Source organism: Centruroides sculpturatus, unplaced genomic scaffold (genome assembly GCF_000671375.1).
Source record: "Centruroides sculpturatus isolate CEXI.00-Female unplaced genomic scaffold, Cexi_2.0 scaffold110, whole genome shotgun sequence".
Taxonomy (NCBI): domain Eukaryota; kingdom Metazoa; phylum Arthropoda; class Arachnida; order Scorpiones; family Buthidae; genus Centruroides; species Centruroides sculpturatus.
In genome coordinates this window covers 32,541-47,502 of record NW_019384339.1, presented here as the reverse complement: position 1 = coordinate 47,502, position 14,962 = coordinate 32,541, and the positions used below count along the sequence as shown (strand labels likewise).

The following is a 14,962-nucleotide window of genomic DNA, read 5'->3' as shown; positions in this document are numbered from 1 at the left end:
AAGATATATAACGTTGATAAGAGAAAAAAAGGATAATTTTTCGATCGTTTATTCCATGTAAACTTATACATGAATTATATTTTGAAAGACCAATGGTTAAACACCATTCAGTTCAATTATTTTCTTTGCAAAATGCTATCTAAATAAAGTATTAAACTCTAAATTCTCATTGGTACCTTCGACCTTCCGCGTGTTTCCGTATGCAAATTTGGAGAAAGATTGTTTTTTTTTTCTAGAATTTAAAACATTGGGCGCCAGACCTTGCCCATAAATAACGTCACGTCCGTTTCTTTATCGAGAATTAGGAAGAAAAATGGTCTATCGACTACAAATGGTAGAGGACGAGCCCGTTGACCGCTTCTGGATAAGAATTGGAATACTGTCGAAGCTGCTGCAGTGGTGCCCTTTTCCGATACGTCGATGGCGGCCGTGTGTCTGACGCCATCGATTGCCAAATTTTGGTCACCGGCAAAAAAATCGGAAAAGTCGGCCTGGCCCCTCTGAAAAACTTGCCTCAATCCGATAGACTCGAGGGCGTTCATTAAATCGTAACTAGGACTCATGCGAAATTTGGGTAATTCCACGTGCATATTCCTATACCTGAGCTTTTTCTTCAATTTATGTATATTACCACTCGTCAAAACCGGTTCTAGAACTTTAAGACCAAAATACAAGTGATCCGGAAGTACTATCGTCAACGACACGTCCCTCATTTCACCGTATGGCAATTCTAGAATAGAACATTGCAGGTCTTCGTCAATGGCGTAAGGATATCTTCCGGTAATAGACATCATTTCTACTAAAGTCTCCTCTCCTAAAGATACCCTGAAGGGTCTGGATCGTGTTTTGCTCGGATCGAATGGCACGTGCCACGTGGCATGAAAATACACCGCATTGGCTATAATTAAACGAGTCTGGCTATCCACGCTGGAAGATGGTAAAACGTTCTTGATCTTATCCCTGGTGCGCTTTTCTATCCAATGATTGATCAGTAATCGAGCTTCTTCGGGATCGTTCTCGAAATCCACGTAACCGACATTCTCTTCCTCCAACGAGCACGGATTTAGTTCCAAACCACGCTGCAAATACATCCGATTGGCTAAAGTATATCCCGCGTGTTCGCGTATTATATCCTTATACACTTCCTTGATTTCTAGTTTATTCAATTTGTCTATACCCAAAATGGTCTCCAGTTCTATTCGAGTGCTGCTGGCTGATCCGTAATACGCGATCAGAAGAGCCGACCAAATTCCAAAGGGGCTAATCAGGATCCCTCCTACGTCATCGGTAACGTGATTGGACAGAGTTTGCAATAGAGAGAAGCCGAATTCAGAACACCCCTTGGTTAACAATTCTCTAGATTCCATTAAAGGTACCGCCGTTACGTTGTACTGAATGCATGTCGATCGACTTTGGTAGAAGAGACTTGTTAATATTAGAAACGGAAGTTTCATTCTGCAAAGAAAAAAATATACTTTTGTATGTATTAAGCTAGGATTTTTAAGTAATTTAGATTAAATATTAGCGTGATTGAGGCCGAAGTGTGACGTTCAGAGCGTGATTCCACTGACTATCCAAACGCCATTGTCAAACTTCTAGGCTTACAGAAAAGCGACGCTGAACGTCCGACGTACACGTTTTCGCGTTGAAAACTTCTGCCTCAACCTCGCTATTTTAATTCTTTCAAAAGAAACAATGGATGAAAGAAGAGACGATAATAGAAGAGCAAAAGAGTTTACGACATACACGCCGATGTAATCATAGAATTTCGCAATCTCGCTTGTGAAATTCTATGCTTACACCCTAGAATAAATCCTGTAGGGTTCACTTGGGTGACGTCCCCTATAAGATTTATTCTCAAATTTTTTTTGGCTCTCCAGTAGTGGAGTGGACGAAAACACCGGAATTTATTTGATCGCGGGTTCTGGTCTCACCAACGGGGTTCTGGCCACCAAAATTTTCTAAGTTCACTTCAAGTTTCCCCATAGAAAGTATTTCCGGTGCACCCCCTTGTAAGATCGTCCTCGTGTTGCGTTATCTTCCAACAATTCAATCCATGTGATTATTCGCGTGTTTATACACGTGCTAATCTGCACGATAGCGCCCTATTGTTAATTATAATATACAAATTATTATATCAATACATTTCATCAACGCAATCCCAAATATTTGCATTAATGGAAAGGAACAATGGATGATTTTAGATGCATTACAGTCCATTCACACGATGATAAATATTTATAATTAGAATTTGGGTAGCCGAAACCATTATTATAGAAAATTCCGCAATAATTTGTACATCATCCCATTGGATAAATGCAATTAAGAAATCGTTAGATTTTATTGTTAGCGAGTCTATGACAGCCCGTTTCATACGGGATCTGTCATAGACTCTGTATTCATTAAAGCGGTTTTACCAGATAACGTGCTGGGTATATATTTATCAAATCGTCTTTAGAATATCGTAGAAAACTGCTGTATATTATTCTTAAGCATTATTTAAGACTGCTTTCTACCTAAAATCTATTTATATTATTTTATAGAATAAGCAAGCGACGAAGGATTCACGTTGTACAAATATGTCATGCAGTGAAGCGTATTGCGCCTGTAAATTTTAACCTTTCTCCTAAACGGTTGTAAATATTCTTACAATAATAGATTAAATCATCAGAAATGCGAGGCCCGACCGATTGGCATTTGTAGGCCCTCTTTTACAGGTGATCGGCAGAAACTTACAATTAAATGGATAGAATTACATAGCTGTTCTATCCACTAATTGTAAGTTAACTTATATGAGTTGTTTGCCTCCGATTAACAAGCTGGCCACGTGCAATTTTCTGTGTTTTCTTCGCCTAAATTGACCAGTTTCCAATAGAAAGTTCACCCGAGAGGAATCTCTTTGGCAGAATGCCCAAGCGACGAGTTTCCTTCTTCCATCAATTCAATCTATGTGCTTAATCGCGTGTTTACACAAGCGCTAGTCAGTATAACAGCGCGCTAATGTTAAAACATGCAAATAATTATATTAAACACAAAGTTTAAATTGATTTTGCTACATTGTTTACTAACTGGCAAGACAAGTTTCTCTATTATATTCCATTCGTTCCACCTTACACAAGTGACGACCGCGACTAACGTGATTGAAGAAGCGCTAGATTCTATTCAATTTATTATTAAACATTTACATTTTCGTACGAAATTTTTGTAGATTTTCATTTTATTTTTATTAACTTATAACAATTTCATTTATAATTTTTTTCAAATTTTTACTCGATTATTCTCGGCAGCGGAAGGACCCGACTGGTTTCGATTCCGGATCCCTCACCTTCAATTACAGTCATCTGGTCTATAGCAAAGATAAATATCAGTTGTTTTACTCTTTTTTTATCATTGAGCATTTCTCGGAAAGCATTTCTACAGTTAATTAACATAAAATAATCTCTTCCTTTGCAATCTCCTCACGTTTAACGTAAGACATAAAATGGATCCCGCTACGTCCTTGTTGAACAAAAGAAAAAAAAGGAGGAAAAAAAAACTTGATCAATGTGTACTGTAAAATACAGTTTCTACACTTATTTTATTGTTTAAAAATAAATAAAAAAAAGTAATTTTCCACTCCTTGACCCTTTATTTATCTTATTTTTTTAATGAACAATTTGTTCCCTTATCTAATACATGTGTAACAATACTTCTTCTGTGTTCCCCGAAGCAAATTGTAAGCATAATAACTTGTTTAATTTGATTAAATCTTATTAAAATTTAAAAAAAAAAAGTAAATTGGTTTTCTATAAGATTTCTTAAAGATTGGGTTCGTAGTTTCAGCCCGCCAGCAATTGAATGGATAAAACCACCGAACAATGGTCGTGGGTGCTTGTCTGAGCAACGAACTAGTCAAGTGGATTATTCTGAATTTTATTCACGTGTCTAACACCTAAATAGGGACCAAGTTTCCCCATTTAAAAAGTGCTTCCAGGAGGCAAACTGGAAAAGGAATCGGATCGAATCGACGGGACGAGGCAACGCAACACAAGGGCGATCTACCAAAGAGGGTGCCACCCGAGAAGACTATACAAGAAGTTATCCCCTATTTCGATGTGTTACACACGCGAAGATAACCAAAAATTCAAGTGGTGAGGCACGAACCCCGATGATTTCATCCATTCTACTAGTGGACTAAAGGAGAAAATTGTAACACGTGTGCGAATCTAGAACACACAACAATTTACAAGGATGATAAATCGAGTTTTTTTTTTTTTCATAGGAAAATCTGGATTTTTTTTAAAACCGAGTTAATGATTAATGGGACGTCAGAACGGGTAGGAAAGAGACGTCGAACTCTACAAGCTTCCAAGCATTAAGATACAATAAAATAGTAAAAAAACAATTACTCACTTTAGAGCACGGATCTTTAGAGATGGTTAGAGAATAGACTCCATGGAAAATATAAAAAGATCTAACGCAAGTCGGAGGGGCGATGCGGGTACTTAGATTAAAACTTGTCAACCTCGTCACGTTGTCTAATAAATCAGTCGCGTGACAAAACAAGGTTCCACATCTGTTCATTACCTTCAGATTAAGAAAAACAGCGTAAAAAATCTGATCCGAGACGAAAAAACAACACGACAATAGGAAAATTCCAAAGCGAAACTCATCTAAAATTCTGATACGAGTTACTTTTAAGTATCGAAATTAAATTTATTAAAATAATAATTAATAAATTCTTCTCACGTTTTATATCTGTCAAGGTGATTTGCTTTCTAATCTTTAAAGAAATCAATCAAAAAGGCGATATATATATATATTTTTTTTTACCAATCGAAAATGATTTTTCCCATATTTTTCTTCCAGAAAATCCAATCCTCCCTCCGCATCCTTTCTCTTAGCATCCTTGACTCTCACTTTGTATATTTTTGATTGGTATGGATGAAAATAAACTTAAAAATTGTTATTTATTATCTAATAAATCTTTTCATTAAAGATGAATGATATGGAATTTAGATTCAGTTAATTAAAAACGTTACTTTTTGTTCCGTTACGGTGGGTGGAGTTGTTTGGCCTTATTTGTCATTAGCCTTGTCTTAATTTTTACGAGGTCGTCGTATGAAATGTTTCATATTAATATACCCCTTTCGGAGATAAACAATTGTTTTTTTTCGCTGTTTTAATCGAGAAAAAAAAAACATTCGAATTTACGTAACGTAACCGATACGTTACGCTGTAAAATCTTCCAGAAAGTGTAAACTAGAAAGGGATTGTTATCCGTAGATTCGAATGAGAAGACGTTACGCGAGAATGGTAGGAATTGACGATGTCACCGTCCTATTTATGACCTCGTCGTGACCTTGTTTCTGGAGGAAACGGTTGCGTAACATCAATTATAAATCGTTTATCTTTCACCTTCGTTTTTAAATGAATTCCCTATTCGAAATTGTCATTTGGGGAGGTCTCAGTGAGGTCTTCGGACACTAATATTTTAGGATTTATTCGTATTTAAACTCTTCTACGTAACGAGAATCAGTGACGGCGTGTTGCGTTACTAAATTGGACTTTTCTGTTACGTTTACGTCTACAAGTGAGGTGACTAGGATAAATATTACGTAAATCGAAGTGTGACGTGATATAAATTAATAATAAAAGTTACCAATGCGGAGGATACTGCTCAATGTGGTCCCCGTTTCGGAAGTGTAACCTTCGAAATGAAAACTCGAAGACAATGAACTGTGTATTTAATGGGAGACCATAATTGAGCTTCTGTGTTACTTCTCGCAAGTATAAGGCTGCTAAATTTGTAACGTGTCCCGAGAAACCATACTTTTTAAATGTCCCAGGCAATAAAAAATCATAGGGATTAAGATCCAGAGCGCTAAAAGTACCAGAGGGGTGAAATTCTGTACTATTTTTTTTTTATGGCAATGCATTCAACATGTGTTGGAATGTCACCGTAACAAATTTGGTTGCATTTAGAGTGAGGAATATTTCTCTAAATGGCGTTGAATACGAACACTTCTGTAGAATGACATAATTACGAGAGGGTTATCTTGTTTGTAATGACTGATGACGAAGGGAGGATGGAGAATCAAAAAAGGATAGATCTTTTCTGACGTAACATTTAAAAAGCCCCTTTACTCTAATTATCTTTAAGATTTATCACTCCAAATCATGTTTATAAAATAAAAAAATAAATTTATTATAGTAAATTTAAGTTCGAAACACAATAATCCACTTCAAATTCGGAATTTTACATTAGAATTAATGTAAGAATCGACTTAAAATTGCGGCCGTAAAATATAACTTATAACAGATCTCACCCCCTCGATCATATAATGATACATATCAAAATTCGAGGCCCTAAGGCCTATTCATAATACGAGACCTAAAGCTTGTTTAGCTTATCAGGCCCCTTGATAAAATGACAAATATGGAGATAAATTCATATCATTCCTATAAATCTAAGAATATTGACTTGTAATTTATACATTTCCTAAGAATATTTTTAATCGATTTGTTTTTTTGTATTTGTTTCCTTGTTGCAATCCATTTAAAATCGATTTCTATAATTGATTCAATGGCCGATTCGCCTTCAGATCGTAGATTTCTACAGTTATTATTCTTTATATTATAATAATTAGTCGGAATTTTTATTAATAACGTGCAAAAATAAGATTTTCGTAATCATATTTATTAATAATGATGGCTGAATCATGAATATTTCCCCTACAAAATGCCCGAGTTTCCACATCCGTATCTGTAAGAATTTTTGAGGAAATGGGTAGTGAGAGAGCGGATGTGCTGATTTTTCAACATTTACATCTTTATTTCTACGATAATTCGCTTAGTTTATTAAATAACTACTGAAAATCTTGAAATTTTTAAGTAAATTTCATCCATTCGTCTATTGTTTTAACTCATTTTAACAAAAATTTCGACGGTTCTAAACATCAAATCCTCATCATTTGAAGTACCAAAAAAAAAGGTAAATAAATGGATATTCGATTATTTTTTAATATAAATATATTTAGATTCTTCGGACTTGCTGAGGCTCTAAGATGTAACGTATAAAAAGCTCTTCCCTTCCACTAAATGACTATATATTTAAAAATGCCAGGCCCTAAGCTAAGTTAGTAAGTAACGCGTGCCCCTAAGTTGCAGCTTGTTTAGATTAGGAGGAGGGATTTCGTACACATTTTTAATTGTTTATAGAAAATTATATCCATTAATTAATAAGAATTATACCAAAAATCGTTGGTTGTATGTTTTAAAAATTAAATATTTAGTTCTTTATTTAAATTAGTGGAGTGGAGTTCCGCCATCAAAGGCTTTGCGGGACAAGACAACTCAACACGTGGGCAATATGCCAAAAAAAAAGGGTGCCTCCCGAAGGAGTTCTATTGGAAACTGGCTCCTATTTAGGCATTAAACACATAAAGAAAACGGGGTGCTTGTTAGGCATGGCTTATAATGGTTGGTGTGAATCTTTACGATTCATAACACGATATAATAGGGAATTTCCTTAGAAATTTTCATGTATGGTATATAAAGGACAGAGATAACATGCATGTATAGGCTATGCAAGTTGATTCGGAGCTTTATCTATTATTTTGGGCCTGTTATAAACCCTATCTTGGCGTTCATTTCATAGAGAGAAAGGTTGAAAAAGTATACAGTAGACACCCCCATAATACTGTAGATAATTACGTGTTATATGAATTCCATGTTGTACGAGTCACTTAGATTTTACAAATACGTGTGCCGGGCTGTGAACGGTTGACGTATTTGTAAAATCTAAGTGACTCGTACAACATGGAATTCGTATAACACGTAATTATCTACAATGTTATAGGGGGGAGTTTACTGTAATTAAATTAATAAGAAGTTTTATAATGTAGAATTAAATACGAAACAATTAATTAAATCAAATTAAAGATTTTTTTATTTTGTTAGGAAACCGGATGACGTCGCGAATAAATCGTCCAATCAAAATCGTAGTAGTCGGTGACGGAACAGTAGGTAAGACGTGCCTATTGATTTCTTACACCACCAATGCCTTTCCCAAAGAAGAATACGTTCCTACAGTGTAAATATTCCTAAATTTTCTAGAAATAAATACAAATGTTTATATGTTTAATTTTTAAAAATGAATTTCTCAATAGTTTCGATAATTATTCGTGTACCATGTCATGCGACGACGTGACAGTCAGTTTGACTTTGTGGGACACGGCGGGTCAAGAAGCTTACGAACGCCTCAGACCACTTTCGTATTCGGGAGTGAGTAGCTTAACTTTGCATACACCAATTTAAATTATAAATATTTTTTAAAAAAATCAAAAATTTTGCCTTCTAGACGGACGTATTTCTTCTGTGTTTCAGCGTGGATAACATCAACTCCTACGAGAATATATCTACAATGTGGCATCCCGAAATCATCCATTACTGTCCTAGAACACCGTATATTCTAGTCGGTAATTAAGGTTAATTCTAGATTTTTCTTTACTTTTTTTAGATTTATAAAAATATAATATGAATTTTCGAAATTTCTAGGCACAAAAACGGATCTGAGGGAAAATGGCAACGGCTCGAATTTCGTAACAAAATCTATGGGAAGAAAGATGGCCGCTAAAATTAAAGCTGTTAAATATGTCGATTGTTCTGCTAAGTTGCTAGAAGGAGTTACCGAAGTAAATTTTGTTATTTTAATAAAATTAATTTATATATTAATTAATTAACAAGAGACATTATATATATTTTTTTCTTTTTCTTCTTCTTCTTCGTAGGCATTCGAAGAAGCTGTGAGAGCGGTTCTCAATCCCAAATCTTCGTCTCAAATATTTAATTGCCGAATTTTATAAGTCAAAATATTTGTTTGCGGTAGCATATACAATTGTTTAGTTTCTATATTCGCGAATGAGTTCTCGATAATATCATTATTCACCAATTTTATAAGTTGGAACCTTGCTTGAATACTCACTACACCAACTTATTGATCATTGAAAAACCAGAGAATGTACTGTACATGAAGATTAAATGTATCTTCTGTTATTTGCAATTTGAAGTGTTAATAAAATTGTTTTCTTCACGGAAAGTTGTGTAAGAACTACATACTAGATGTTCTTAAGATATTCCCATTAGAACTTTACGGTTAAGGTATCAGATTAAAGCGCTCTGGTGGCTCGGGTTCGATAACGAGCGGTCAAAAAACCCTGAAGTATTTTGGAGGGATAGGCCGTGCTCTTACCCTCATTATCCGGTTGTCCCATTGTGGGTCTAATCCAGTGGTTCTCAACCTTTCTGAAGCCGGGGAACACCATTAATTAATATAGTTTTTATTACACGAAGCATTAGCATCAATATATTCAAAGAAGTTTGACAATGGCGTTTGGAACGTCCACTGACGTTCCAAACGCCATTGTCAAACTTCTAGGCTTACAGGAAGGCGGCGCTGAATGTCCGACGTTCACGTTTTCGCGATAAAAACGTCTGCCGCAACCTCTCTAATAAACTAATAAGCTTTGACGTATTGAATAAAATGAAAACATGGAATTGTCATCCTTTTTTTCGTGGAACACTCGAGGTAGGTTTGCGGAATACTGGTTAAGAACCGTTGACCTAATCCATTATGTGTAAAATTAAAAGGTCATCTTAGTGGCTACCGGGCGAAAAGAGTCAAAAAAGTCTGAACGTTTTCATTTCTTACTACGATAGATAAACTCGGAAAAATAGTTTCAATTCGAAAAGTGGGTCGATACAATTTTTTAAGTTGAAAACGCGATACTCTTTCACTCCGCCGAAATTTTTGACGCGGCTCGCCGCGTCAAAAATTTCGCAATTTAAATAATTTTTACTATTTAGCGCATTAAACGGATTAAACTTTTATTAAATCATCTATTATTTAACCTTGTTTATTCAAAATAAACACGTTCAATTTCAAAATTGAGTAGCCTCGAGTGGGAATCGAACCCAGTACCTTCGTTATATAAATTTATTCGCTTCCAATTTATAACCTTATTTTATACGAAAGTAAAATAATATAGTTACGAATGTAAAATAATATTTATTATAAAAATTAATACATTATAATCCAAAAATTATTCGTAAGCCTATTAGGACTACAAAACACAATTATAGTTTAAAATATTTAAGTATCAATTTTTAATTTATATTTAATAAAATTAACATTAAATTTTATAGACGAGTAATAATAATAATAATAATGTAATTTTAATAAATTTTAAAACGTTTTTGACGCCATGAAAATATTTTGGCTATAAAACAGTTAGAGAATTTGGCAGTTTTGACAAGTTATCGGAGCGGGTAAGTTTGAAATATATTTCCCACGTTATGCTATTTTTGAGTTGTTTTATGCATTTTTAAAGCGAAAAAGGTAGGTTAACCCGAAATTAACATAAAAAAAGAAAAGATTTTAAAGTTTAAATTGTATTTTTAAGAAGAATTAGTGAATAAATGTGACTATAAATAACAATATCATACTTAAATGAGGATATGAATTATGGGTACATTCGGTTTGTTTGCATAATGTACATTATTACGTCAGTTCGACGTCATTCTTGTCGGTATTTTTTAAAAGAAAGTGAGATAATGACGTCGAAGTACACTATTTAGATAAGATTTATATTACTCATGTACTGACAGTTGATTGAAGTTAGTCATTAATTGACACATTAGATCATTTTGGTGTATTTAAATTCAGATTTTATCTCTGCTGAACATCATTGGCACTTTGGGTTGTAGGCCTTCGTTGGAGAAGCGCAAGATGCGGGTTTGTGCCGCTCGACGACAGAGGCGTGTTCCGCGAAATATCGGTTGGTCGTTCTCTAATTTGTCCTGAAAGATTGGCGAGTCTGGTGGCAACTGGTAATTTCCGGAAACTTCATAGGTAATGTTCTTGAACGATGTCTGGTCTTAACGATTGGACTGGGATACATTTCCGAATGGATCTGTAGTTACTATACGTAGGCTATGTGTAATGCGGTGACAAATGTACTGTACAGTATATGTATCTAAACAGAGAAAAGGTATAGTTAGCAGCAAATAGATGAATACTGCTGGATATGCAAACCAATGATATAGTTTGTTTCAAATGAATGAACTATGTTGTCGGTTTGCTTAATTGGCCATACTAAAGTCACTTTACCTGGTGACACGCCCAACATTTTGTCATTTCAGTTAGTAACTTTTATTTATATTAATAGTTAAAGTCAAGCTTGTAGAAAATAACTATATATTAATATTTTCAATTATGTTTTAATTAGCATTAATTATTATAGAAATATTTTTACGCAGACAAATATCAAACGAGTTTGAACTTAGAAAGTTTTGAATGTTATAATAAAAGGTAAAGTTTAAATGAAAATATGTGGCAAGATCTAGTTAAACAGCTCGATAACAGGAAAACTACATTATTTGGCTTTACGGATTGCATTGTGGATGAGAATATAAATGTTAGATGCTTTAGCGATAAGCATAAATTTTGCCAAAGGAAACTAATTGTAATCTGTAATTGACTATGCCAGCTTTATTATACAAGGAAATGCATTTTCGGCTTTCTGTCCCTCTTCAGTACTTTATTACAAATCTTTGACTGTTTATTAATAATCAAAGATATGTGTTCCTTTATATGATTAGTTTTGTTGAGCAAAATTTATGCTTATCACTAAAGCATTACTAGGAGAATTAGGAACAATTAAACAATAACTTTTAGAAATTAAGTTGATAAAACACTTGATATTTTTAGCTTTTTTTTTTGAGGAGGTAAATTTCGCATAATAAAATCATCACATGTTTCAATATTATAAGTTTTGATGGCTAATATTGATTAAGGTTGATTTGTGAACTACAACTGTTACCTTTTTCCAATGTTACATGAGATTAAAACTAATTCTAAACAAATTCTATATTTTAATAAACAAAATAAACATTTGCTTAATTAAAAAATTTAAAAAGAATCTGCAGGAATGACATTTGCTATATTAAACTTAACAGTTTACTTGAAAAATACTAAAAATGTTGCTCATCATGCATTCGTGGAAAGTTGGTTTTATTTGTTCACTTTCATCAAGAATTACTTGCAAATAATTTTGCTTGTCATTTTCACAAATACATTTTTCTGATTTTGATGAATTAAATTTAAATATCTTTCTATAATAAAAATATTTGATAAATTTTCAATAAAATTGTAGAAAGCTTTTGTGTTATCCCTCTTTTTCCTGGTGGATGCATCCAAAGAACGCCACTTTAAAAAAAGTACGGTATAAAATCCCGTAGAAAAATACCTGATAGGATCCATAACTTCAAAGGAACAAAAAATAAGCAATTTAAAAAAGAAACACTAGTTTTTTTTATATATTCTAACTCCATTTATCATTAACATTATTTGTATGTAAATATAGTAAATACAAGATAGCATAGGAAACATAAAATCAACATACGGGATTTTCTGAAATACCAGGGCTGCAGAGTTGGAGTCATCTAGTTTTGGTGTTTTAGCCGGAGTCGGAGTCGTCAAAAAATCCACCGATTCCCTTTTACTTACCAACTTGTTATGTATATGAAACAGAGTTGGAGTCGGTAGATTTTTACACGACTCTGTGAAATACAAATAGTACAGTACTGTGCTTAAAGATAAATGAATTTTTGATTTAGAAACATGCAATCTTAAAATCAATCTTTCAGTAAAAAGAGTAACTGTTTTAACAGCAACACAAACCAATTTAAAACAGAAAAATAATGCAAAGTTAAATTTAAAAATTTTCAACTGAACTGTTTCATTCTTTTAACCTCAAAAATAAGCATGAAAAGAGTTTTCTTTTGTCAGCTGTGTTACTTGAAAATTGCATAAAAAGGTGGATAGGTGTATTTTTCAATAAATAGTATTTTTAGTAAAATAACATTTGTTGATTTTTTGAACTAACAACACACAACACCTGTGTATCTTGTAATTAATGTAAATGTTGATAATTTAATCCATAATTTATATTACAGATTAAAGAAATATTGTGCCAATGTAATTTTTACAAAAGAAATAGTTTATGGAATTTACTCAATGTGTACATTTCTATTTGTAATGATATAAATCTAATTTAAGAGTGTTGAATAAGGAAAAGAAATTATATGCATTCGTGGTGTCCTGTAAGTCTGGAAGCAGGAGTTATGTCAATCTTTGTTTATTCTTTTACGGAGAAAGCATGATGAGGAAAGAACTCGATAATGAAGATATACAGCCAGAGAGAAATCTCGAAAGAGTTTGACAGCATCTTTTCAAACTTTCACTAATTGCAAATAGCAGTCAGGATGAAGCCTGCTAAACTCTTTAGCAACTTCTATCTGAGTACAAGTCTCCATCATCAAAATAATGATTTTGTTTCTCTTTGCTATGCTTTACCCATAAAAGAATAAACAAAGATCAACATAACAGCTATTGTTCTGGACTTACAAGACAAACTGCATATGTTATCTGCAGTAGACTCTCCTTAATTCAAACTCAAATAATTCAAACTGGACACTACTACTTGTCTGATTCCTATTTATGTCAATGTAAAATTCTGTTGGTAATTCAAACTCGATCGTTCCCTCTCCTGTTTGTTCTAATCAAGAGTGCCCATTACTAGATTAATATCTTTTTCTGCTTTTGAATTTAAAATTTAAAACCATTCAGATCAGTTGGCACACAATGGTTTACTCTCCCTGTCATGCTTTCTGATTGTGGCTTCTCATGGACAATACAGAGCCTTTTTGTACTTATCATTGATTAAACTTTAATACCACATGGCAAGCAGAATAATGTGCTATATATAGGCCTATATAACATATTACTTTGTAACATTTAGAAACGGTCTCTTTTTTGTAATTCAAAAATTTCTGACAAATAATACCTCAGACAGTACATTAATATTTAGTTATTTTACCTTTGGCTTGTATAACAGTGTTTGTATGATCATTCATTGTATTAACAAGAGCCAGACATTCATTTGGAGTAATTTCATCTCAAATTTGCTTGTTTTTTTTTTTTTTTTTTGCTTTAAACCATCCATACTTCCTTGAGGACTTTTTCTCAATGCTTTTTTCATTTTACCTTATATAATTTCTATAGGGAAAAGGTTGGGACTATTTGATGGCCATTTTAATGTGTTAATATTATGCTGGGTCAGCCAAAGCTTTGTTGGTTTTAGCAGTATGACAACTTGCATCGTCTTGCTAAAATGTCTGTGATATTGTAATTTTTCTAATGATGGTAATAGGTTTTTCTCATGGATTTGTTGATATTTTGCTGCATTTACTGATACCTCAACAAAATGCAAATTTCCCACGACTTGGGCTGATGTGAAACCCCACACCATAACACTTGCTGGGACTATTACAGTGCATCGTAGACACTCACGACGGATTGCCTCTTCTTGCTGTCTAATGAGCTTATTTCTATTGCCTCTGATGCAGACTTCAAACTTCACTTCATCACTAAAAACAACCTGCTTCCACTACTGTTGTGTCCAGCATTGGTGCTCTTTGGCCCACTTCAATTGGTCTTTTATTTGTGCTTTTATGAGAAGTGATTTTGCTTTTGTCTAAGAAAACAAATTGCATGCACAATTGTTAAGTAAAAAAAAAATTTTTTAACCTGGTAGAAGCTGTAGCCATGTTTGTGCAGATGGATACAAATTTCTTTTATTCCATTCATTCACTAATTCAGAATGATCCTTTCAATTTTTATATTATTATATCATGAAGGTGCTTGTGATCAGTCTTTGTTATAGTTGCTGGTCTTCCAATTGATTTTTCTGGATGAATTTTACCAATTTCCTGATATTTTGAAACAATACCCCATACTGTGGAATTATCAATTTTTAATTCCTTTGCAATTTTCTTAAGGATTCGACCATCTATTGATGATGATAGTTACTTCATGTACATCAACACTTACAGCCTTACCAGGTGCCATTTTCATTAAACA

At 33.5% G+C, this 14,962-nt stretch overlaps 2 protein-coding genes and 1 pseudogene across 3 annotated transcripts in view; 2 read left to right on the top strand and 1 right to left on the bottom strand.

Annotated features, from left to right (window-relative positions):
• Positions 1-148: 148 nt before the first annotated feature.
• Positions 149-2,586, bottom strand: LOC111632888 (annotated as a pseudogene).
• Positions 2,587-6,570: 3,984 nt separating this feature from the next.
• LOC111633176 (ras-related protein ced-10-like) lies at positions 6,571-9,307 on the top strand. 2 transcript variants are annotated; one of them, XM_023377708.1, is made up of 6 exons: positions 6,571-6,973; positions 7,942-8,074; positions 8,151-8,265; positions 8,342-8,459; positions 8,539-8,675; positions 8,772-9,307. In XM_023377708.1, the coding sequence occupies exons 2-6, from the start codon at positions 7,950-7,952 to the stop codon at positions 8,844-8,846; spliced, it is 570 nt and encodes a 189-aa protein (XP_023233476.1). In that variant the 5' UTR covers positions 6,571-6,973; positions 7,942-7,949; the 3' UTR covers positions 8,847-9,307. The 2 variants fall into 2 exon arrangements, with proteins under 2 accessions (XP_023233476.1, XP_023233469.1); XM_023377701.1 differs by having other exon boundaries at positions 6,573-6,970; positions 7,940-8,074; positions 8,772-9,306.
• Positions 9,308-10,273: 966 nt separating this feature from the next.
• Positions 10,274-14,962, top strand: part of LOC111633164 (protein ECT2-like) — a gene marked incomplete at its 3' end in the record, with an annotated part of 36,646 nt that continues 31,957 nt past the window's right edge. The window contains exon 1 of the mRNA XM_023377694.1: positions 10,274-10,308. The remainder of the gene's footprint in view (positions 10,309-14,962) is intronic.